Source organism: Schistocerca serialis, chromosome 3 (assembly GCF_023864345.2).
Source record: "Schistocerca serialis cubense isolate TAMUIC-IGC-003099 chromosome 3, iqSchSeri2.2, whole genome shotgun sequence".
Taxonomy (NCBI): Eukaryota; Metazoa; Arthropoda; class Insecta; order Orthoptera; family Acrididae; genus Schistocerca; species Schistocerca serialis.
Window position 1 is genome coordinate 247,618,840 of NC_064640.1, and position 26,165 is coordinate 247,645,004.

The window sequence follows — 26,165 nt, forward strand, 5'->3', positions numbered from 1 at the left end:
CAACTTTCAAAAATTCTCGAGAAAATCGGTGTTGACTTTTTCCCGAGCGGATTTAATTCCGCAATCCGCAGTCTACCTAGCGGACGGGCTCGTAAGGTTCTACGGTAGAATTCGCGCTTGCAGTGTGGGCGGTCTGAGTTCGATTCCCACTATGGGACTCAACATCTGAGGGCAACAGTCCCCTAGAACTTAGAACTACTTAAACCTAACTAACCTAAGGACATCACACACATCAATGCCCGAGGCAGGATTCGAACCTGCGACCGTAGCAGCCACGTGGTTCCAGACTGAAGCGCCTAGAACCGCTCGGCCACACCTTCTGTCCTAAGTTAAACAGAATATTGCATTTCTATAAGCATTTCCGCAAAGTTATTAAACACATAAAGACAAAAAATAATGTGTAATGTTTTTATTCAAACTATCTTTATTATCAATCTTTTATAAAATATTCGTAATTCATAATTTGTATTTTGTGCGCGATATGTATTTAGAAGTAAGACACGTGCATTTTTCATTTAAAAAATGACAGATGTGTATTAGTTACCATACATTTAATGAAGTTTATATATAAAGCTGAACGGAAAATACAAAAAAGATGACGGGAACGAGACTCGCACCAGCGCTTACCAGTATCGAGCGATACCAATTTCCTTTTTATCCATCTTTGTCTATTTTAAGCTTCACAGTAATGCTCGTAGAAAACGTACTCTACTGATAAAAACTTGCATCAGCTGGGAATCGCACCTGTGCCAATCACGTTGTAGGCGAGCTTTCTACTACAGAGCCATGTGACAAGCCGACGAAATCGGCCGTGAATTACTGAATTAAAGACGTTCGGAAAAATTCAAAATCTATTTTCTCAAGAATTTTTAGTTGCATCGAACTGCTTTAGGAATTGGTATGTGAGTTCTGAACTTCAGGTGCCCCAATTACGAAAAATTACAAAAATCCTATTACTGTGCTGTCTCTTTGTGAGCGAAAAGGTATCGTTTCTTTTTTGTTCCAATGCTTGCGCGCGCGCGCATAATAGCCACGTGTATTGTACTTGTTAGTTCGTACAGCAATGCAGAAGTGAGAAACGTGAGAAATATGGATTTTGTAAATGTGATTCATCTACGATGAGAGATGTGGGACGTCAAAATTGATGTAGCCTATATAAAGATCACAAACTGAAAAACATGTTTGCAAGCTGTTGTGATTAGGTCAGAATCACGACGGATGAAGCACAGAAAAAAATCCCACTGTCTTTGAACCCCCACACTCTTTGAACTTATGCCAAACGCGAAGCAAAAAAGTTGCATCGAAAGAGAAAAAGCCTAGGTGGTTTTCCGTCCATATGATTTGCATTTAATGTCATGAGTTCCATTCTGTGCCGCGCGGGATTAGCCGTGCGGTCTAGGGCGCTGAAGTCATGGACTGTGCGGCTGGTACCGGCGGAGGTTCGAGTCCTCCCTCGGGCATGGGTGTGTGTGTGTTTGTCCTTAGGATAATTTAGGTTAAGTTGTGTGTAAGCTTAGGGACTGATGACCTTAGCAGTTAAGTCCCGTAAGATTTCACACACATTTGAACATTTGAATTTGAACAACCATTCTGTCTCTAGATGTACCTGAAGCAGCAGTTGACAGTGTAAACAGTGCTGCGTGGTAGTGAAAAAAATAAAAGAAAAGTTGTATTCTTATTTCAAAGTTCTCGTAATGAAATCTTTCAGTCCTTCTACCAAAGCACTGCGTACTTCTGGTACCAAGCGGAATACTGGTAATAGTGAACTTTAAGTTGATAAATTGAACTTCTGTACGATTCGCCAGTAGCTAAAAACCAAAGGGTGATGGCCAATTGGGTTATATCTGGTACACACTCTCTCATATTTGTATCAGTTTCAGGAGTTCTCTGACAAAGTGCTTGTACGAGATAGCAGAAATTTTGTTTCGACATTTGTACAATTCTGGAATAGGTATATATCCAGCACCAGCTCACTAGTTAAATTTTCTGTAGCATTCTGTTTACTTTAAAAAAAAAGAACGCACCCACAGAAAGCCCGATATCTCTTGTTCTTTCCAAATTGATTCCTTTTACGATGGAAAATCAGTAGAGCCACGCTGATTTCCACTAGTTCGCGTTCCTACATTTTGCGGCAATAATGTGGCCCTTGTAAACACTTTTGGCCGGCATACACCGCTGGGCAATACTAGCCAGTAATGTTGTAGTAAATGAGGCTGCAATTCGTGTGGCCACAATGTTGTCGGCCACACTGCCGGGATATATTTTTGGCAATATGCAATTCTTACGGCCTAGGTAAATGTACCCTTACGACCCAAATTATTCTCTAAAACAGAGCGAAGTTGTATAGTGAAGAGGGGCCGTGTTTAGGTAGATACAAGTACGCTCGCGCGAAATTCCGAATACAGTCCAAACGCTGAATGCTCCGATGCAAAATTTTTGTTCGTTAAACTCTGGCTATTTTTACTCGGTTTTCCTTAGCCATTTCTGAACGAACAAAAATGGTTCAAATGGCTCTGAGCACTATGGGAATTAACTGCTGAGGTCATCAGTCCCCTAGAACTTAGAACTACTTAAACCTAACTAACCTAAGGGTATCACACACATCCATGCCCGAGGCAGGATTCGAACCTGCGACCGTAGCGGTCGCGCGGTTCCAGACTGTAACGCCTAGAACCGCTCGGCCACCATGGCCGGCTCTGAACGAACAGTTTTCTCCTTAAATCATCAGAAGAGGTTCCCATACGCACTTTTGCATTAGATATCGTCCAGAGCTCTGACGCAGCTCAATGAAAACGTTATATTTTGGTATACATTTCGTACATGCTGGACACAGCACGTTCTGGGAACAGCACTAAGTATAAACCGACACCGCAAGCTCTCTACCACGGTTTACGTGGGAATTAGTGCTGATGACGACTTTTCTTTACGATCGCTTGTAAGTATCATCTCATTTAATAGCACACTGCTTACACCCCGTTCCGATATCTAGCAAATGCTAGAGAAGGTACAGGGGGAAATAGGCCGACGGATCTGGCGCCGACTCAGCCGACGCGCCTTGGGACCAGACTGCTTCCGCCTTCCTCGCGATCGAACATCCAATTTCCGTTGCAGCTCACAAACAGGTAACTGCCACCATCGCGCTGCAGTTAGCGTACTGACTGCCAATCGGCGTTCATCTCAAATCACGGACTTCAGATCTCATTAGCGCCCGTCAACTGCACAGACGGCAACGTTATGAGCATTCACCGAGAGTCGCTATGTAACCCCTTACTGAAGTTTCAGTGTGAACCAAGCATGCGGAGTCCTTCATAGTGCTGCGAACATTAAATGTAATTAAACTGTAGAGATTGCAACAGTATCTTGTGGTAGACATTCATGCAGACCAGCTGAAACTTCTACCACAGTCCCTAATGATATTGCCCATTGGCGTAATTAGCTGTCACTTAAACGAACTATGGCTGTTCCCCCTGATGATGGTTCAAATGGCTCTGAGCACTATGGGACTTAACTTCTGAGGTCATCAGTCCCCTAGGACTTAGAACTACTTAAACTTAACTAACCTAAGGACAGCACACACATCCCTGCCCGAGGCAGGATTCGAACCTGCGACCGTAGCAGACGCGCGGTTCCCGACTGAAGCGCCTAGAACCGTTCGGCCACCGCGACTGGCAAGGAGAAGTCATCCAAACCTCTTAATTAAATCGCGATGCAAATAAAAAGAGAATCAATTCATAATGTTCAGATTACTGATCAAGATTATGTGTTGGGGAGGGCATTCGACTTGGGTATAAAGAGAATCGTTAAATTACAAAATGCTTACAAAATTGTATGGGATAGATACAATGAACACATCAACATCTGGTAATGCAAAATTAAAACATTACGTCACAGCAGTCAAAGCTAGAGCGTTATACGCATCAGAAAAAAATAATTTTAGACAGATCGTTAACTAAAGACACAGAAAGAGAAGTAAGGAAAATACTAACAAGCAAGGAACAATTTTGGTCAGGTTTGTGTTGAGGAAATCTGGGTGAAACTGAAGTTTAATGAGCTCTTTCACAGTTTGGAGAAAATCCCTGGCACTTTCAGGGAAAGGAAGACTTAAATTTTATGACCACATTGTCAGAAGTAACGATAAAGACTGACCAAAAGAATTCTCTGCCATGCCCTCTCAGTGAAAGCTGAAAACAAATGGATGCTTGAAATTGAAAAAGATCTTAAGAAAATAGGCTTACAAAACAATATTCTACAGTCAACGTAAGCTTTCACGGCCGGTATTGTCTTCACTTAAAACTTCCGGGCTGATAGGCCGTGGTCGAAGTATAAAACTCTCCCCTGACACAATGCGAGTTTGGGAGAAGAAGAAAGGAAGCACATTATGGAAATAAGCTCAGTCGCACTCCGCAGCTGTGCTTACTGATATAAAAAATAAATGACGAAGAAAAACTAACTTATTCGTAACACCCAAATGTCGATGTGATGCGGCAGACTTCCTACGTCTCTTAGTACCACTTCCGCACAGTCCTGTTGCTACTGTTGCAAGTAATCCTCTTTGAGACAAAGAGTTTGAGTAGCGCGTCCATGACCTGTATATATGTTACGGTAGAGAACAAATGCGGTGCACTTTTCCACACACGTTTTTGATAACTATGAAATTTACTTCTCAGAGCAAACCAGTCAAAAGATTTTATTTCGAATCCCTATCTTAGTGTGATCCTTATACATTTCCTGTGCGCAGAAGCAAAATTCGTTCAGGTGTAGAGATTTTGGAGACTTTCGCAACACTAAGGCCCAGGAGAAACACAATCGGTGAAATGTGATCATTCATCAGAGCAATAAATCATAAAAACACAACAACTATAACTGTAAAGTCTAAACAACCTGTTGCTGCACTATTTAGACGTAGGTAGTGTAGTATGGATGTACAGGAATATCAGCCTTTCAACACTGAGCCATGGCACTTTCCAGGCAAGCAAGTGCGTCTTCCAGCAAAGCACACATCCACTGGAAAATTAAATAGGAAGAAAGCCCTTATTTCTGAATTGATGCAATAGGAAATATAATTAATAATCTAATTCATTTGTGCATTATGCCCGTTGTCAATTACATCTTCAATCCGTTTCCTTCATGGTTCTCCATTTTGCCTCTTTTCCTTAGACCAGAATCTCAATTCAACCCGTGGCAGACTGCTACCTATCATGCTTTGTGTGTACTGTAGCCACGTCTATCAATGTTTGTTTATGGTGTCATTAATTGTTCCTTTCCGCCCTAGTTCATTCCATATGTTATTACATTCTCTATTTCTCAGTGTGCAATTTTTGTTTCTTATTATTATTATTATAGGTTCAAATGACTCTGAGCACTATGGGACTTAACATCTGAGGTCATCAGTCCCCTAGAACTTAGAACTACTTAAACCTAGCTAACCTAAGGACATCACACACATCCATGCCCGAAGCAGGATTCGAACCTCGATCGCGCGGTTCCAGACTGAAGCGCCTAGAACCGCTCGGCCACTCCGACCGGCATCATTATTATTATTATTATTATTATTATTATTATCACTATTTCGTTAATAATAACACAGTTCTAAAGTGCGAGGGGGTACCCAAAAAAAGAACGGTAATAACATTGCCGTGGGCGGAGCTTGTGTAGTACGCATTTCTGCAGCTAGCCGTGTATATCTCAACTCTTCGCCACTTGAGTGCCACCTCTGTCGTCGACCTGGCTTGTCCTGTTCAGCCGGCCGGTGTGGCCGAGCGATTCTAGGCGCTTCAGTCTGGAACCGCGCGACCGCTACGGTCGCAGGTTCGAATCCTGCCTCGGGCATGGATGTGTGTGATGTCCTTAGGTTAGTTAGGTTCAAGTAGTTCTAAGTTCTAGGGGACTGATGACCTCAGATGTTAAGTCCCGTAGTGCTCAGAGCCATTTGAACCATTTTGTCCTGTTCATCCGCAGTGATTGTTTTTGCTAGCGCTGTTTGGTTCTTGTTTCCTTTTTATGATGGCAAGTTTAAGTGAACAACGTGCAGCTGTGAAATTTTGTTTTCTGCTCTGTAAAAATGCGGCTGATGGCTAATGGTTCTAATGGCTCTGAGCACTATGGGACTCAACTGCTGAGGTCATTAGTCCCCTAGAACTTAGAACTAGTTAAACCTAACTAACCTAAGGACATCACAAACATCCATGCCCGAGGCAGGATTCGAACCTGCGACCGTAGCGGTCTTGCGGTTCCAGACTGCAGCGCCTTTAACCGCACGGCCACTTCGGCCGGCAAATGCGGCTGAAACTGTTTTAATGTTGAAAACAGTGTACCAAGAAGACGCTATGGGAAAAACTCGAGTAAGAGTGGTTTGCTCGATTTAAAAATGGCGACATGTCGATGGCTGACAAATCTCGCTCTGGACGTCCGTCAGCTGCCCGAATCGACGAAAATATTGACAAAATTCGGGAGCTTGTTCACACAGACCGTCGACAGACAATTGATCAACTGTCAGAGATTAGTGGGTTATCTTGGAGCTCGGTTCAGCGAATTTTAAGAGAAGATTTGGGAAAGAAAAGAGTTGCTGCCTAGTTTGTTGCTCGGGTTCTGACTGACAATCAAAAGGACGTCCAGTTGAAACATGTCGAGCTTTGAAACAACAGCTTGAAATGATCCAGATTTTCTGTCAACCGTTATTATTTGTGAAGAATCATGGTACTATGGCCCAGAAACAAAGCAACAGTCAAGCCAGTGGAAGACATCATCGCCACCCCGACGAAAAAAATGTCGTCGAGTCAAATCAAAGATCAAAAAATGCTGTTTTGCTTTTTTGATACCAGGGGCGTAGTTCACTCAGAGTTTATTCCCCCACATCAGACCGTCAATCAGACCTTTTAGTTGGAAATTTTAAGAAGATTGCAAGATTGGGCAACTGTGTTCGTCAAAAAAGATCCGATTTGTGGCAGGCAGGAGACTAGCTTTCCACCACGACAACGCTGTTAGACAGCTTTTGGCTAAAAATGACATGGTTCCGCTGCCCCATGCACCTTACTCGTCTGACCTGGCTCCGTGCGACTTTTTCTTATTTCCCCGCATGAAAAGGGGTATGAAAGGACACCTGTTTGACAACACTGAAGCCGGCCGCGAGGGCCGTGCGGTTTTGGCGCTGCAGTCCGGAACCGCGGGGCTGCTACGGTCGCAGGTTCGAATCCTGCCTCGGGCATGGGTGTGTGTGAAGTCCTCAGGTTAGTTAGGTTTAAGTAGTTCTAAGTTCTAGGGGACTTATGACCTAAGATGTTGAGTCCCATAGTGCTCAGAGCCATTTGACAACATTGAAGAAGTCAACAAAAAAGGAGAGAGGAACTGTCGGCCATTTCTCAAGATGACTGCAAAAAATGTTTCGAACAGTGAAAGCACCGGTGGGACAAATTATTTGCAATGGAGAATTTTTGAACGGGATACGGTTGTTTTTTAAACAATTTGAAAATATATAGCTTTTAAAAAATAATTCCGGGTTTTGTGGGTATCCCATCTTATTACTCTGAAAGGCCGTTCAAATGCGATGTCGTCAGCCTACTGCAACAAAATACATAAGAAAGTTTTGTACAACAATTTTTACTCTTTTTTGTGGTTTGTTGTCTAAGACGTACGGTACTTAACCTCAACCATAGAAAATAGCACCCTTCGATCAGTTAGCGTTGGCTCACTCCACAAAATATGTGTATCAAAGGGCCATCAAGTTTGCTTCTGGTGGTCTTTCTTTTCACGCCGGAATAATTCCCGAGTACGGTATCCTGATCAAGATTGAACACTACATTTCCCGTAAGAATTAAAATTCTTTTGTAGTCTGACCGTATACACAGACTTGATTAGTATTGAATATGGTAAGCATTTTAAACTGTTCATACAAACCTCCGTAGTTAAAGACATATAACAGATTTTTAAAAAGAATATCCTTTCTTCTCTTAGCTGCAGACACAGCCATATCGATGGTTGGCAATGAAAACGTCGTAACTTCATCTGTCTTTGAAAACCTTTAATTCCAGTAACCAGTAGCTCCATTATCAAAGAGAGTTTTGAAAGTGCATGGGTTTCTCTAATCTGTCAGTAACTGGGCCTCTACTGTATAGTTACACATGTAGTAACTTTCATCTGTGTGACTTTATATATTTTTTTGAAAAACTGTTTAACTTCTCCTGTAAAATTTAGCACAATTGAATTACGCGGTTTTCACTGCTTACCATCGATATGCCCTATATGCCACAGGCCACATCCTTTCTTCCAAGACGAGAGATCATGTCGCTCTCGGTTATCTCTATATTTACTGGACCTTCATCCTGCAGCGCTACGGAAGCGTCTAATTTTCTGGCTTAAGTTTGCTATCTTTCTAACTTCTACCCCTCCACTACTGGGTGTTGTCGTCATGAACCTTCGAAGGCGATAGTTAACTAAATGAAACTGAGTGGTTTCGGAGAGCTTTTCAAGTCTCAAACATCTATGATGTTTATGTGCAGACTAAAGCGACGAATGATAATTTGTACCAAGGCCGGGATTTGAACCCACATCTACTGCTCAGCCACTGCGTCAGGGTGGCGTAGTGGTTAGCGCGCCTGCCTAATGAGCAGGCGCCCCAGGTTGGAATCTTTGCCTTGGTACAAATTTTCATTTGTCCCTTCAGTCTGCATATATACACAATAATCAATTGTTTCTTCTGCCAGGGTCACGGCTGCACGGCATACACTAGAAACTCAGACACGAAGCCTTTGCTACAACTGAATGTCTCACATATCATTAACTTGTTCACACAAGATCCGATATTTAGTTTCTCCAAAAACAGCGTGGATGCGGTATACACACTGTACCTAAAGAGCAATAAATAAAATTCTACTCTGCCATAATGTCCTTTATTAAAGCCCTTCGATTTCGGAAGACCAGTTCTTCAACTGCGGGTGCGTGTCAAACGTAACTGCGTTATTGAAAAGTGGGACCACAAAGTAAACGACATTAATTAAGATTAAACGTAATAACATAACAGTGCGACATTTTTCGTCAAACTGTAACTCGCTGTCCACGGGTTCTTACAACCAAATTGCCTAAGACGGGTCACGAAAAGACACGTTCATGACGTCTAAAGGGATGATGCTGCAGTTAATCATACTACTGAATTTTTAATATACCAATGTAACGGAAGTGATTTTACAGAAGTCTCAGACCCTAAAGTTTTAATTACATCTCTCTAACTATTTTTGATTATATGATGTTCGTGGTTTCATCTATAAAACTCTACAACATGAACTCTCCACGAACGGCACCAATAAACGACACAGCTATATTATAATAACTAAGAAAATTTACAAGAGCAGTGAGCAGTAGTATTCGTACGGCATACACAATGTATGTGACGAAGGTCCAACGATAGTTTAGCAATGAACAAAATAGTACATGTCATGGAACTGTTAGAAACCGAACGATAACAAGAAACAAACAAAACCTGTGCGAAGCAACACATGTCACTTGATTTGCTGTGGACTCGTCAACAGCAAGGAACAGAAAATGTCGAAATCGATAAGAGGTGAAAATAAAGCGAAGATTGTCGATTGCGGCGCAGCAGCAATAATTACACATTTAGCAGTCTTCACGCATATTTCCTAATTTACTAGATAGCCGGCTGACAGTTATGCTATGGGTGCAAAAAATGGCTATGAGCACTATGGTACTTAACATCTGAGGTCACCAGTTCCCTAGAACTTAGAACTACTTAAACCTAACTAACCCAAGGACATCACACACATCCATGCCCGAGGCAGGATTCGAACCTGCGACAGTAGCGGTCCCGCGTTTCCAAACTGAAGCGCCTAGAACCGCTATGGGTGCACCTTGAGTTTTCGGTAAGTTCTTTACTCCGTCTTGCGGTCAAGTGATGCTCTACTTCAATTAGGAAACGTGTCACTCTTTAATTCTTTTGGAGCCAGGAGTCATAATCACCATAAACCTAACCTTCCGAAATGATACACATTTACCAAAAAACGTATTAGGAGTAATCCACTGAATTACAGGCCCATATCATTAACGTCGATATATTGTGTTCGAACATTATGAACTACCACGAAGAAAACGGTCTATTAACACACAGTCAACATGGATTTAGAAGATATCGTTCTTTTGAAACACAACTAGCTCTTTACTCGCATGAAGTGCTGAGTGCTATTTACAAGGGATTTCAGATTGATTCCGTATTTCTGGAGTTCCGTAAGGCTTTTGGCACTGTACCACACAAGCGGCTTGTAGTGAAATTGCGTGCTTACGGAATATCGTCTTAGTTATGTGACTAGATTCGTGATTTTCTGTCAGAGACGTCACAGTTCGTAGTAACTGAGGGAAAGTCATCGAGTAAAACCGAAGTGATTTCTGGCGTTCCCCCATGTAGTGTTACTTCGGTTACACGATAAATCAGTCAAGTCTAAAGGCCTTAAATTCAACTAAATACCTAGGAATTACAATTACGAACAACTTAAATTGGAAGGAACACACAGAAAATGTTGTGGGGAAGGCTAACCAAAGGCTGCGTTTTATTGACAGGACACTTAGAAAATGTAACAGATCTACTAAGGAGACTGCCTACACTACGCACATCCGTCCTCTTTTATCCTCTTTTAGAATACTGCTGCGTGGTGTGGGATCACTACCAGATATGATTGACAGAGTACATCGAAAAAATTCAAAGAGAGGTAGCACCTTGTATTATCGTGAAATAGGGGAGAGAGTGTCACTGAAATGATACAGGATTTGGGGGGGGACATAATTTTTTTAAAAAGGCGTTTTCGGTTGCAGCGGAATCTTCTCACGAAATTCCAAACACCAACTTTCTCCTCCGAATGCGAAAATATTTTGTTGACACCGACCTAAATAGGGAGAAACGATCACCATGATAAAATAAGGGAAACTAGATATCTTACGGAAAGATACACTATGTGATCAAAAGTATCCGGACACCGCCAAAAACATACGTTTTTCATATTAGGTGCACTGTGCTGCCACCTGCTGCCAGGTAATCCACATTAGCGACCTCAGCAGTTATTAGACATCGTGAAAGACCAGAATGTGGCGCTCCGCGGATCTCACGGACTTCGAACGTGGTCAAGTGATTGGGTGTCACTTGTGTCATTAGTCTGTCCGCCAGATTTCCATACTCCTAAACATCCCTAGGTCTACTATTTCCTATGTGATAGTGAAGTGGACTGACAGAGACCGCTGACAATTGAAGAGGGTCGTAATGTGTAATAGGCAGACATCTATCCAGACCATCATTCAGGAATTCCAAACTGCATCAGGATCAATGGCAAGTACTATGACAGTTAGGCGGGAGGCGAGAAAACTTGGATTTCATGGTCGAGCGACTGCTCATAAGCCACACATCACGCCGGTAAATGCTAAACGACGCCTAGCTTGGTGTAAGGAACGTAAACATTGCACGAAAAACGTTGTGTGGAGTGTCGAATCACGGTACACAATGTCGCGATCCGAGGAAGGGTTTGGGTATGGCGAATGCCCGGTGAACGTCATCTACCAGCGTGTATAGTGCCAACAGCAGAATTCGGAGGCGGTGGTGTTATCGTGTGGTCATGTTTTTCATGGAGGGGGCTTGCGCCCCTTGTTGTTTTACGTAGCACTATCACTGCACAGACCTACACTGATGTTTTAAGCATCTTCTTGCCTCCCACTGCTGAAGAGCAATTCGGAGATGGTGATTGCATCTTTCAACACGATCCAGCACATCGAGCACCTGTTCATACAACACGGCCTGTGGCGGAGTGGGTACACGACAATAACATCCCTGCAATGGACTGGCCTGCACTGAGTTCTGACCTGAATCCTGCAGAACACCTTTGGGATGTTTTGGAACGCTGACTTTCGGTCAGGCCTCGCCGACCGACATGGATACCTCTCCTCAGTGCAGCACTTCGTGAAGAATGGGCTGCCATTCCCCAAGAGACCTTCCAGCATCTGATTGAACGTACGCCTGCGAGAGTGGAAGCTGTGATCAAGGCTGGTTGGTCAACACCATATTGAATTCCAACATTAGCGATGGAGGGCGCCACGAACTTGTAAGTAATTTTCAGCTAGGTGTCCGGATACTTTTGATCACATAGTGTATAGGTGTTCGTTCTTTCCGCACACTATACGAGATTGGAGTAATAGATAATTGTGAAGGTGGTTCGATAAACCCTCTGCCAGGCACTTAAATGTGATTTGCAGAGTATCCATGTAGACGTAGATGTAGATTGTGCAGTAGGTTGTAAAAGCCGAACTTACGTACAGAGAAAACTTTCACAAAACGCTTTGCCCTAACTGGACACAGACACAGACTTATGTTGACGGTAAAATTTGATGGCATGGTTGTAGATCGTGTAGGAGAAGATTCATCAATAGGTTGTTGTAAACGTGACTGTGAAAAGCACACTTCGAAGGATGTAATGTGGAAAATACCTGTGGAGCAGTAAATATTCCCTTATTGTAAACAACGTGTCCCGTTCATGGAGTTAAACGATTTCGAGTTCAAGTAACGGAGTCAAATGATTTCGATCTCGAAGTTTATTTCTATCAATGGATTACTTTATAATGCAAGCTGTTGAGACTGGCGGTCGTCAGTTTCATCAACTGCTGTGAGAGTAAGTAGCTGTTATAGGATGCAACTTCTTTAAGCAAGTAAAAAACAAATATTCATTTCCGACCATAAGTTCCTCGTCTCAAATCAATCAGTTTAGAACCCCTTCTACTCCAGGCGTAATTTTGGCCCTAAAGGTTCCCTTGTTGCCACATTAAAATCTCCTTCTTTTCAAAAACATAGCAGACTTGAAAAACATTCATCTCACTATTATTCCAAAGTAACTGAAATTGCGACTTAATTCTGAAACAGTGTATTGTTAAACTAGCAGCTGAGAGAAAGACAAGTGGACAGTTTACGAAAATGGCCACACACGATATGAAAATAAATTGTTATTTCTTTAGATATATTGTTCCAATCTTACAGCAATTCTCATTTCATCAGCTATTGATGGCCCTTAAAAATTACATTATTTCACTGAAAGTAATTGTAGTTGTTTGAATATCGTACTAGTTATGGCGGTTTCGCATATAAATCATATGGCAAAATACAACGAGGCGACAAAAGTCATGAGATGCCTTCTGATATCGTGTTAGATCTCTCTTTGCCCAGCGTAGTGCAGCAGCTCGACGTGACATGGACTCAACAAGTCGTTGGAACTCCCCTACAGAAATACTGAGACATGCTGCCTCTGTAGCCGCCCATAACTGCGAAATTGTTGCGGTGTAGGATTATGTGCACGGACAGACCTTTCGATCATATCACATAAATGCTCGATGGGATTCATGTTGGGCAATCTGGGTAGTCAAATCATCGCTCAGACTGTCCAGAATGTTCTTCAAACCAATCGCGAACAACTGTGGCTTGGTGACATGGCGCATTGTCATCCACAAAAATTCCATAGTTTTTTGGGAGCACGAAGTCCATGAATGGCTGCAAGCGGTCTCCAAGTTGCCGAACAGAACCATTTCCAGTCAATGATCGGTTTAGTTGGACTACAGGACCCAGTCCATTCCATGTAAACACAGTCCACACCATTATGGAGCCACTGTCAGTTTCCACAGTGCCTTGTTGACAACTTGGGTCCAAGACTTCGTGGGGTCTACGCCACACTCGAACTCTTATCATCAGCTCGTAAGAACTGAAATCGGAACTCATCTGACCACGCCATGGTTTTCCACTCGTCTAGGCTCTAGCCGATACGGTCACGAGCCCAGGAGAGGCGCAGCAGGCGATGTCGTGCTGTTAGGAAAGGCACTAGCATCGTTCGTCTACTTCCATAGCCCACAGATTTCGCCACACTGTCCTAACAGACATGTTCGTAGTACGTTCTACATTGATTTTTGCGGTTATTTCAAGCAGAATTGTTTGTGTGTTAGCACTGAAAACTCTACGAAAACACCGCTGCTTTCGGTCGTTAAGTGAAGGCAATAGGGCACTTCAGAGTCCAATGTGCGAGGTAATGCCTGAAATTTGCTATCCTCCGCACACACTTGACACTGTGGACCTCGGAATATTGAATTCCCTAATAATTTCCGATATGGAATGTCGTATGCGTCTCAATGCGTTCAGAATCTGTTAATTCCGCGGTCGTAATCACGTCGGTAACCATTTAACATGAATCACCTGAGTACAGATGACAGCTCCACCAATGCACTGCCATTTTATAACTTGTTTACTAGCTACCATCATCTGTACATGTGCATATCGCTATCCCATGATTTGTCACCTCAGTGTACTCTCCTCTATGCTACTATCATCTGCCAAAATCTTGTTAAGATATCTCAAATTGTTTATGGCATACGACGAACGTTCATCACCATCATCATCATCATCATCATCATCATCATCAGCCAATTCAATCATTAAATGATGTGGCCTCTTCGACTCGTGGATTCAGGTAGGCTTTCAGCAGTCTTCTCCAAGTGGGACGGTCTTGGGCAGTTCTCTGCCAGGTGTTACCAGCGATCTTCTTGATGTCTTTGTCCCATCTGTCTGGTGGTCTTCCTCTAGGCCTCCGGTGCTCTCTCTGACTACACTCCAGTACTAGCTTCGTCCATCTGTTGTCTTTTCTTCTTGCGACGTGGCCAGCCCACTGCCATTTCAAGGAACCTACTGTCTCTAAGATGTCATTAACCTTCGTCACAGACCGGATGTCATCTGCCCTTTTCCTATCCTTTCTTGTATAGTCCAGCATTGATCTCTCCATACCTCCCTGTGCAGTCCTAAGTGTCCCTTTTGTAAATGAGTCAAAGCTGAGCTGGGAAGGTAAGGGAATTATAATTAATGGAAGAAGGCTTACCAACTTGAGATTTGCTGATGATATTGCCTTACTGGCCAAAGACTTCGCAGAGCTCCAAAACTTAGTTACAGATCTTGCATCCGGATGTCAGCTGGTTGGCTTGAACATGAACCTTTCCAAAACAAAAGTAATGTCCAACAAATGGGTCCCAGATGGAGATGTGAAAGTCAAGGACAGTCTAGTAGAAGAGGTCAGTGAATATGTCTACCTTGGCCAGATTATAAATATGAAGGGAGACATAAGGCCAGAAATCTATCGACGCATCAAGCTTGGCTGGCAAGCATTTGGGAAGATTTCAAAAGTATTCAGATCAAAAATGCCAGTAAATCTGAAGAAAGCAGTATTTGATCAATGCATTCTTCCTGTGATGACGTATGGCTGCGAGACATGGACGACGAACGTTATGAGTGTTTAATTCCAGCGTTTTCGCTGGCGCGCGAGTGCGGGACGAAGCGCTTTACATACAATCCATTTCCTCGAGATTGGAGACAGACAATGATGTCATTCGAAGTTTAAAGAATAATTTAATATGTTACCTACACTTCATATGCAACACCATATAACCTACCATGCACCAAACACAATTTCATAGCAACCCTTTTGTTTTCTTCACTGCCAACTTCACGAATTTCTTGCTGTAGTTTAGCTAATCTCGAAATATCACAGTAACCATACAATCAACGAAATGATAGGCAATTCATAATAAGCTGAAGAATTAAATTGTGAGATATGCGAGAATAGACTTTTTTTTACCGAATAGTCTCTTTACAATCCACCCTGTAGGCTGAGACATGAGACGCCATACACAACTCCTGGCCGCTAGCACAGATCCCTGCAGGGCAGCCGACTAGCAGACGATAGAGCCTGCAAGCGAGCCGTCGCACCGGGCAGCAAACTAAGCTTACAGCGAATCTTATTCCGTGTGAGACGGGCTTCTTTTGCGAGCTAATGGTTGTCGAACTGTCCACTGTTTAGCGCTTTGGCTGCCGTGTTGTCTCGGTACTACGCTTCAGCTGCTGCTGCAACTTACCGAAGAGGCTGGCGGCGTCGAGCAGGCTGGGCGCGTCCGCGGCGGCGGCGGCGGCAGCGGCGGCGGCGGCGGCGGCGGCAGCGGGGCCGGACCCCGGCGCCGCCGCGGACTTGTCGGCGCCGCGCTCCACGTCGCTCTCCTTCTCCATCCCGCTGCTCACTCCGCCACCTGCACCACAAAGCGCGCTCTCACCACACTGACGGAGCTACAGCGGTTGGACAACAAAATGGAAACAGCGCGGGAAATGGATACTTCATCATAAATACAGACGCCTGCATATTGCGCTCCTTTATTCGGCCAGGAACGGCGCCTGTGCAATGACCTCAACACGTTGCAAATGTCAGTGTTCTCAGAGCAGTGTTCTGTGTAGTCGAGTGCGCATTATGTCGGAGATTAGTACACACATCAAAAAAAGTTTTGCATCACCTCCGTTCAGAGAGTTCCGGAACCTGTACAGAAAATTGGAATAGAGATCAACATAAACATCATTTCCGCCCTTTTTATTGCTCATGAAAACCAGACATTGCATGTTGTACCACCATACAGCGAGCCCTTCAGAGGTGGTGGCCAAGACTGCTGTACACACCGGTACCTCTAATACCCAGTAGCAATCTTGCATTGATGCACGCCTGTATTCATCGTGGCATACTGTCCACAAGTTCATAAAGGCACTTTTGGTCCAGATTGTCCCACTTCTCAACGGCGATTCGGCGTAGATCCCTCAGAGTTGTCGGTGGCTCACGTCGTCCATAAACAGCCCTTTTCAATTTATCCCAGGCATGTTCGATAGGGTTCATGTATGGAAAACATGCTGGCCACTCTAGTCAAGCGACGTCATTATCCTGAAGGAAGCCATCCACAAGATGTCCACGCGCAGTGGCTAGCACACCGGACTCGCATTCGGGAGGACGACGGTTCAATCTCGCGTCCCGCCATCCTGATTTAGGTTTTCTGTGATTTCCCTAAATCGCTCCAGGCAAATGCCGGGATGGTTCCTTTGAAAGGGCACGGCCGGCTTCCTTCCCCGTCCTTCCCTAATCCGATGAGACCGATGACCTCGCTGTCTGGTCTCCTCCCCCAAACAATCCAATCCAATCCAATCCAATCCAAGACGTTCACGATCGGGCGCGAACTGTCATCCATGAAGACGAATGCCTCGCCAATTTGTTGCCGATATGGCTGCACTATCGGTCGGAGGATGGCATTCACTTATCGTACAGCCGTTACGGTGCCTTCCATGACCACCAGCGGCGTACGTCGGCCCCTCATAATGCACCCCAAAACAGCAGGGAACCTCCACCTTGCTGCACTCGCACGACAGTGTGTCTAAGGCGTTCAGCCTGACCGGGTTGCCTCCAAACACGTCTCCGACGACTGACTGATTGAAGGCATATGCGCCGGCCGAGGTGGCCGAGCGGTTCTAGGCGCTACAATCTGGAATCGCGCGACCGCTACGGTCGCAGGTTCGAATCCTGCCTCGGGCATGGGTGTGTGTGATGTCCTTAGGTTAGTTAGGTTTAAGTAGTTCTAAGTTATAGGGGACTGATGACCTCAGAAGTTAAGTCCCATAGTGCTCAGAGCCATTTGAAGGCATACGCGACACTCATCGGTGAAGAGAACGCGATGCCAATCCTGAGCGGTCCATTCGGCATGTTGTTGGGCCCATCTGTACCGCGCTGCATGGTGTCGTGGTTGCAAAGATGGACCTCGCCATGGACGTCGGGAGTAATGTTGCGCATCATGCAGCCTATTGCGCACAGCTTGAGTCGCTACACGACCTCTTGTTGCTACTCGAAAAGCATTATTCAACATGGTGACGTTGCTGACAAGCTTCCTCCGAGCCAAAATCCGAAGGTAGCGTCATCCACTGCAGTAGTAGCCCTTGGGCGACCAGAGCGAGGCATGTCATCGATAGTTCCTGTCTCTCTGTAGCTCCTACATGTCCGAACAACATCGCTTTGGTTCACTCCGCGACGCCTTGACCCTTCGCCCGTTGAGAGCCCTTCCTGACACAAAGTAACAATGCGGACGCGATCGAACCCCGGTATTGACCGTCTAGGCATGGTTGAACTACAGACAACAAGAGCCTGTACTTCCTTCCTGGTGGAATGACTGGAACTGATCGGCTGTCGGACCCCCTCCGTCCAATAGGCGCTGCTCATGCATGGTTGTTTACATCTTTGGGCGGGTTTAGTGACATCTCTGAACAGTCAAAGGGGCTGTGTCTGTGATATAATATCCACAGCCAACGTCTATCTTCAAGAGTGATGCAAAGCGTTTTTTGATGTGTGTAAATGTTGATGACTAACGACTGGAATAATTTGCTTGAGACGTGAATCGCACATGAAATTAATAGCACATCTCGGATAGAGAGATAAGCAGACGTTGCAACATCTAGTACGTTTTTGGAAATTGAGAATTTGTAGTAAGGACTATGAGACCAAACTGCTGAGGTCATCGGTCCCTAAGCTTACCTACTACTTCATCTAACTTAAACTAACTTACGCTAAGGACGACAAACACACCCACGCCCGAGGGAGGACTCGAACCTCCGACGGGGGGAGCCGGGTGGGCGGTGGCAACACGCATGAGACCGCGCGGCTACCCCGCGCGGCAGTACGTTGTAACTGCCACTGTGTAATTTCGTTAATGTGTTACAGTTTCTGTAATATATCCCGCAAGTGCGTATCTGTGCCTGTGAGTGGTATCTCCGAAACTTGTTTATCAGACTCACGTCGCAGACTTCGTGCCCGACATGTTTTGGCTGAGCGAAGGGGCGGGATGGTTCCTTGAAAATCTTGCTGTCGATCAGTTCGCAGTCTTTAGCAGAAACGGTGCTCGTACTTCGTATCTAATGAAGTTTTTGTTTATCTGAGGTTAAATTGCAATAAGAAGATGGAGCGTGACTGAGAAAACAAACCGCATTCTGTTCCTACACGTTCTCGATGTAAATTACGATTTAAGGTTAAATACAACTGTTCGTATGTGTACAGCACCAAGTGTTTTTTTACAACAACACACAGAAATAGTTAGGGCAGTTATATTTAACGATCGTACAGAAGCTTAATAAAGGCTTCGAGAAAGATGATATTAAAGCGAACTACGACTTTTTTACGCTCTGCACTGCCACTGCCAACTCATAAAACTACGACTGCCGAAGTTTCAGCCTTTTTTTCCCCCTTGGACTGTCTGAAAGCTACAGCATAGGACAAGCAGTCACTTCCGCTAAATCGAAACTGAATACTTCTGGAGGAGTCGGCTTCTGAGAGGCAACCTCCAGCGAAGAAATCTAAATATATACCGCTGCTATAGGCATTGGAACGACAGCGATGCGGTATTGTACATAAGATGTCTTCTGCGGTTCTCACATCCTATCTGCTGAACTAATGACCTTGTTGTGTGCTATGACCTGGTCGGTGAATTACTGCTCTATAGAAAAAAATCTATCTATATGTTTCCTGCGCACATTACACAAATTTGTTCTGTAAAGGGTCTCTTATTGAAGGAACTGTTTGAATACAACTACTCGTAAATGCGGGGTGAAGTGTGACCGATAACTCTACTTCTTGGTTACGTTCAAATAGAATAAGCTCTTTTACAAACAAGCGTTTACAACCGTAGACGTACTGATTCAGCAGCATTTCCATTTTCTTCTGCAAAAATAAACTTATCATCTGTGGTTTTCAATCCAGCCTTCGTGGTGAGGTCAACTTTACTCACTATATTTTTATGAGTCGTTCACTTTCTGCGAAACTCGGTAGTCGCATGAAGGATGTGATATGACGAAAACGCAGATGCGGAAACGTTGCACTGAAGCCCGTATCATGTGACGGACTAGGCGTCATTGCGCAAGCTTCACAAAAAGCTACAGCTTAATTGCCTCACAAGAGGCTGCCTGACGTTCTCTGACAAGCGCATCACTTCACTGTCGTCAATGACTGCTCTTGCTACACCTGTTTCTGTTGACATGCTGCACACTATATTTCCCCCAATTTTTGCAACTTCTTAGTGGGTTTTTACAAAACACACTGAAAATTTCTTACTTTTGAACTTGTAACGCTTGCGCACCGTCCACGTTTTAATCGTGCATGGCACCGGTACGATGCAGAATAGAATCAGTGTAACAATGCATTGTCTCGCGATGACTTAAATAACGGCACACGATTGGAATATTGGAAAAAAATCGTTAAAAGAATGCAACCACTACCTTCTAATCAGAAAATATGTGCACTGGCACTAGTCGATTGCTAGTGTATGAGAAATGAAAACGATACCTCATGATAATCTGTCGCTGACTCTCTGTTGAAAAGTATTACAAAAATCGCTCACAGTAACACTTGTGTTCAAATAAAGCTAACACTGCTCCAAGAAACAAGAAAACTTGTAAAAAGAAGCACTACTTGTATGCAGAAGTGAAATAGATTCTTCGGGTATGATAGAGTGAACATTACTACGTATGAGGAGAGGCTCGTTCTGCCTTGCGTAGTAAGTGGTGTGGTGTGTGTGTGTGTGTGTGTGTGTGTGTGTGTGTGTGTGTGTGTGTGTGTGTGTGTGTGTTTTAAAGAGAGAGAGAGAGAGAGAGCTGGGGGCGGATGTGTGGTACACGCAAGGAGTACAACTCCGCCAGAGCAGCACGATGCTATCTGAGCTATTTACGACCACTTTGTTATTGGATATCTCTCTGCAAATGAGTCAATACGCGCTCCGTTCTCAGGCTTGTCTTGTCGTGCTCTTATCTCGTCGTCCTCAATAAATGGGTGACAGTAAGCGGCGACACATTATTTTCAGATTGTATTTTAATATGATTTTGAATCAAATTCTGTAATAGAGTTCTCAAACACCGTGTTTGCGTCCTCATTGAATATGCGCGAACTGTCCAACGCGAGAATTTACTTGGTGATTAGCGCAGCTCTTTCAAGCTGGGCTGTTGATTGTCAATGCATCTTTCACTGAGCTACACTTACATCTTACGACAGTATTTTGCCACCAACTAATAATCGTCAGAGTTACACCACTCTAGGAATACAATCTGAGAACATCTGAACCAATTGCAATTTCCTTGGCTATCATACCCAGTAGCAAGCACTGGCAAGACTTAATACTCAAGGAGAAAAACAATAAATATATTCGGCACTGCTCCGGTTGCAAAGTGCGAACACAGATCTAAGGGACTAGTTTCGTTCATTACTGCAGAGTAAGTCGTAAGACTGCCTTATCACATGTCACGATAACATACAACTGTCTTACAGACCTGCAATGCCTTCCAGACAGAATGCCATGAACGGTCGAATGTGTAATGTTATCTTACTGTTTACAGGAGATAATTAACGTAAATCTATAACTGGTTTTTATTCGACACAGACCTGTTTTTCTTTTATTCAGTTTCAGTTCCTGACAACGATAGCTACATATCTGAAATACTCTTTCAATTTAGTTTCACGCCCCGACTGTATTGTAGTTAGTTCATCAGCACACCTAAATACGATCATTATTATTATTATTATTATAACTGTCCGAATACACTGACCCTCTGGAGATGTATGCAGCAAAGAAAAAATTATACTAAATAATGGCAGTGAAGCAACGCTCAACGAGTACTACAAACGCATATAACGTTACAGTAATAACAATTGTTTTACATGTACCACCTTCGGACGAAATTCAAGCAAGGTAAAGCTGAAAGTGTCATCAGGCGGAAAGAAGGGGTGGATGTTAATGATAGTTCACAATTAATAAAAAAGGCTATTCTTCAAGTACTAAACTTCTTTGCCTTGTTGTTCCACATGACATTCGTCAAATACAACGATCCAAAAAGCAGCTCTGAAACACGCCGTATCTGTCGTGGTAATTTGCGTATCGTCCGTAAACAAAATTTATTGACAATGCAGCCAGCAGGGTAATTGCGTTTATGCGCCCATTTCAGCCAAAAGCTTTATTTCAAGGGGAGAGGTATTCACACCAGACATAATGATAAGCCTGATGCATTTATGGTTTAAGTTCATCAGCAAATGTTGCCTTAAACATGCGGGCCGTAACTGTTACGACGATGTGCTGGAATCTGTTACCGCGTCACCAGGCGACTTAAGTCAATGAAATTCACAGCATACGCTTCAGCAGCTCATTGAAAATGTACCCCTGCGATGGGAAGGAACATGGAACACTTCCGCAGTTCGGCCTGGTTGTACGGAATAGTAGAGCAGGACCTGTTGCACAATCACGCGACATAACTCCGGTAGAATTTTTATGAAGACCTGTGTAGAACATGGTGTACCCTGTCCCAGATGATATCAGAAAGGAATTTATTGTGCTCTTATTCGTAGCTTTCCCGTAAATTCAACACGAAACTCGTGTATTCGAATGACTGTCACAATCGCTACCACAAGGTAATTCGGACGCCTTTTCTCCAGTGTCTAAGAAGACAATTTGAGAATGAATACGTAATCAGTTTCATTGATTCTTCTTCAGTTCAATGTTACGTGCCTCATTAATTAATCCCTCTGTGAACATATGTTGCCCGACATCAAAATGATCATTTGATCGACATTGCGAACTAACATACACGACAGGATTCGGATCGTAGTGGTTGTTACTATCACAAAGTTAATTGATTACTTGTGTTCATGGCTCTGAGCACTATGAGACTCAACATCTTAGGACATAAGTCCCCTAGAACTTAAAACTACTTAAACCTGACTAACCTAAGGACATCACACACACCCATGCCCGAGGCAGGATTCGAACCTGCGACCGTAGCAGCCTCGCGGTTCCGGACTGCAGCGCCAGAACCGCACGGCCACCGCGGCCGGCACTTGTGTTCATATTCTGCTTAAACTACAGAAGCCGATTTGAGAAAAACTCAGTGCCTCGTCTATTATTTCCGATGATAATTTCTGTTCTATAATAATATAAAAATACATCACAAAATAAATGAAATTCGGCGAAGTTTTTTTACATGACTTACAAAGGAAATCAAATACTTCGGTACTTTCTTGTGAGCGTTCCGACACTCCTGCTCCCACGGGCTTTGCTCTGAGAACGATGCCTGACGGCAAGAAACCTCCCTCCCGCTTTTCCATAAACTCTCTGACAAACTTCACCTACAGGTTCCATAAAAGGAAATTTGCAATACACATAACACTATGATGGTAGACTGACACAATTTAGTCACCAACAGGGTTTCATAACGACTTTTGTCAACTGTTTCGTGTAATCGGTAGATAACAGTTTTTGCAAACAGCAATGAACAACATCAGGCGCAATAATGATGCTGCAGATGTATTCAAATGTCCTCAGCTTCTAATGGCTGAACATATAAGACGAAAACAAAATACCTTCCACAACAGAACTTTCGCATTCATGCCAGATTATCAGCCTCACTGCGTCCATTTGACCAGCAACTGAATTAAAGTAAGTATTGATGGTTTTGAAGTTACTGAGTTCTACTGCGCACAGCGGTTGGCTCCAACTCTTTCATATACAGGACAACCATAATCAAACTTTCGCTGCTTGATCCACTGTAGACGAAAAGAATTTACTGTCTGGGCATGTCGCTTTATAGGATAGACTGTGCGCTCCAGGATTTGCGTTCTTAGTAGTTTTGGTTTCGGTAATAATAATGAGCGTATGACATTGGTGGCCGGGAGACCCCTCGCGGGGCGGTTCTGCTGCCGCTCCACAAGTTCTTTAACGCCATTACGGCGACTTGCGAGTGAATGAGGATGAAATGATGATGAAAGACACACAAGACCCAGTCCTCTCGAGGCAGAGAAGATCCCTGATCCAGCCGGGAATCGAACCCGAGACCCCGTGCGCGCGAAGCGAGAATGCTACCGCAAGACCACGAGCCGCAAACTTAGTTTCGGTAACAGTACGGCGATATATGATTGAGATGAGCATCAATGGGCATTACAGTTGCAGGAGGTCAAGATGGGTCTGGGAAACGTGAGCAGGACTTTATTAGTAAAAGCGTTTTATTAAACAACAGCGATAGTGCTATTGTCCTTCGCAAGTATAGACGCACCAAAAGAATCCGGACAAGTCCTCTTTCCGCACCGGGATTGAAGAACATTATTTGTTAGTTAGAGCTAATTGGCGATTTGGGAATTGTTTCTGGGAGAGATCGACGGTCAATTGCGCCGCAAATTGTTGAAGAAGTTAATGTTGCCATGGCTGAGAATGCTGGACGCAATGTGCGATCTTCAAGCAGTTTGCGAGCTGTGGCACGACAGCAGAACATTCCATGGTCCACCATTTGAAAAAATCTGCGAACAACTGTGAATAGTATCTTTACAAGCTCCACATTAGTTACCAACTTTTGCCAGGAGACGCAGACATTCGAGTAAACTTTGCTCTTCGGTTTCTTGCAAGGGATGTTTTTGACGACATGTGGCCTTGGAACATTTTTTGGATTGATGACGCACACTTTAAGCCCACTGGGGCAGTGGACACTTACAGTCGTTGCATTTGGGGATCGTCATCGACAACTAATGTTCATGAAGTTCCTCTGCATAGTGAACGCGTCACTGTGTAGTGTGGCTTCGCGGCACAGTTCGTGATTGGTCCGTTTTCCTTTGAGGAACTCTGACCCCAAAGACCAAGGACAAGCATCGTCAACGATACACATTATTGTGATTTGCTTCCCCAACATGTGATCCCTGCTTTACGGGAGAGAGGGGCTTTAGACTCAGTTGTTTTGATGTACTGTACATGCGGCTCCACCTCACATTATTCTTGACGTCACTCGATTACTCCGTAACGCATTTGACGAAAACTGAATAACTGGCCAATTGTTCCAAACTGCGTGACCACCAAAGTCACCAGATTTGAATTCGTGTGACATCTGACTGTGGGGGACAGGGGTAATCAACGGGATACTAACACACGTTGGAAGTTGAAGATGAGCATAACGAGGGACGTAGCCAACATCCCACCTGAGATGTTTCGAACAGCTGTAGAGCAATCTGTAGTACGGTTCCAGGCTGTCGTGGATGCCGATGCTCGTCACAATGAGCAACGTTTGTAACCTGGAACGTAACCATGGCACGCAATTAACAAATGTTTCCCTTTCACGTAGGCCCGCATCTCGTGGTCGTGCGGTAGCGTTCTCGCTTCCCACGCCCGGGTTCCCGGGTTCGATTCCCGGCGGGGTCAGGGATTTTCTCTGCCTCGTGATGGCTGGGTGTTGTGTGCTGTCCTTAGGTTAGTTAGGTTTAAGTAGTTCTAAGTTCTAGGGGACTGATGACCATAGATGTTAAGTCCAATAGTGCTCAGAGCCATTTGAACCTTTCACGTAGAAAATAAAATGTGTTTATTACAATGGTTTATTCGTTATGTCTCTTCCGCGTGTCCTTACAAACGTTTTCACAAAGTTTCGCTGTCCTACGATCACTTGTTGTATTACTAGCGCCAACTGCCTTGCCGCAGTGATAACACCGACTCCCGTCAGATCACCGAAGTTAAGAGCTGTCGGGCTTGGCTACCACCTGGATGGGTGACCATTCTGGTCTGCCGAGCGCTGTTGGCAAGCGGGGTGCACTCAGCCCTTGTGAGGACAATTGAGAAGCTGGTTGTCTGGATTGGAGAAGTTGCGGCCCCGGTCACGAAAACTGACAACAGCCGGGAGAACGGTGTGCTAACCACATGCCCCTCCGTAGCAGCATCCATCGGCTGAGAATAACACGGTGGTCTGTCGGTACCGTTGGGCCTGTTCGGATGGAGAGTATTACTAGGAAGTGAGGACTAACAGGCTACAACATAAAAGACAAAATGAGTAGTCTGTAGGACGTCGTTGCGATTTAGAAACAGACAGAAGCTGTATAACAGGTTACTTATTCACCAGTAGACCTGACCGGTGTCGAAATAAAAAAATCGGTTTTAGCCTCTGCTGGTACAGAGGCATTCTGCATGTAGAAGTTCCGAGTCAGTGCTTTATAAACACTCATTTCAGGTTCAATAAAAACATACTGTTTATGATGCATTTGGCAGCTACTATGGGCCGGAAAACTTGTAGAGTTTCAAAGGGACTTTTATCCACATAAGTGACGAACACAGAACTTTAAATGAGAAGGTATAGCACCTTAGCAATGCGTGACGATGCTCAGTGGTAATGAGGAGCCTTGCGTAAGTGGGACTTACACCTGTCTAGAATGAAAACAGAACTTCAGCGCAGACCGCTCGCTTCCGGTTACGTAGCAGCCCGAAACGCTACGCAGATGTAGTGGATACATTGATCATCGAAAGTGAAGTGA

The 26,165-nt window shown here is 44.2% G+C and overlaps 1 protein-coding gene across 1 annotated transcript in view; it reads right to left on the bottom strand.

Moving 5' to 3' along the window:
- LOC126470776 (spidroin-2-like) overlaps positions 1 to 26,165 on the bottom strand; it is a 96,977-nt gene that overhangs the window by 64,148 nt on the left and 6,664 nt on the right. Inside the window, exon 2 of the mRNA XM_050098784.1 lies at positions 15,919 to 16,086. Within this exon, the coding sequence (XP_049954741.1) occupies positions 15,919 to 16,086 (168 nt within the window). The remainder of the gene's footprint in view (positions 1 to 15,918; positions 16,087 to 26,165) is intronic.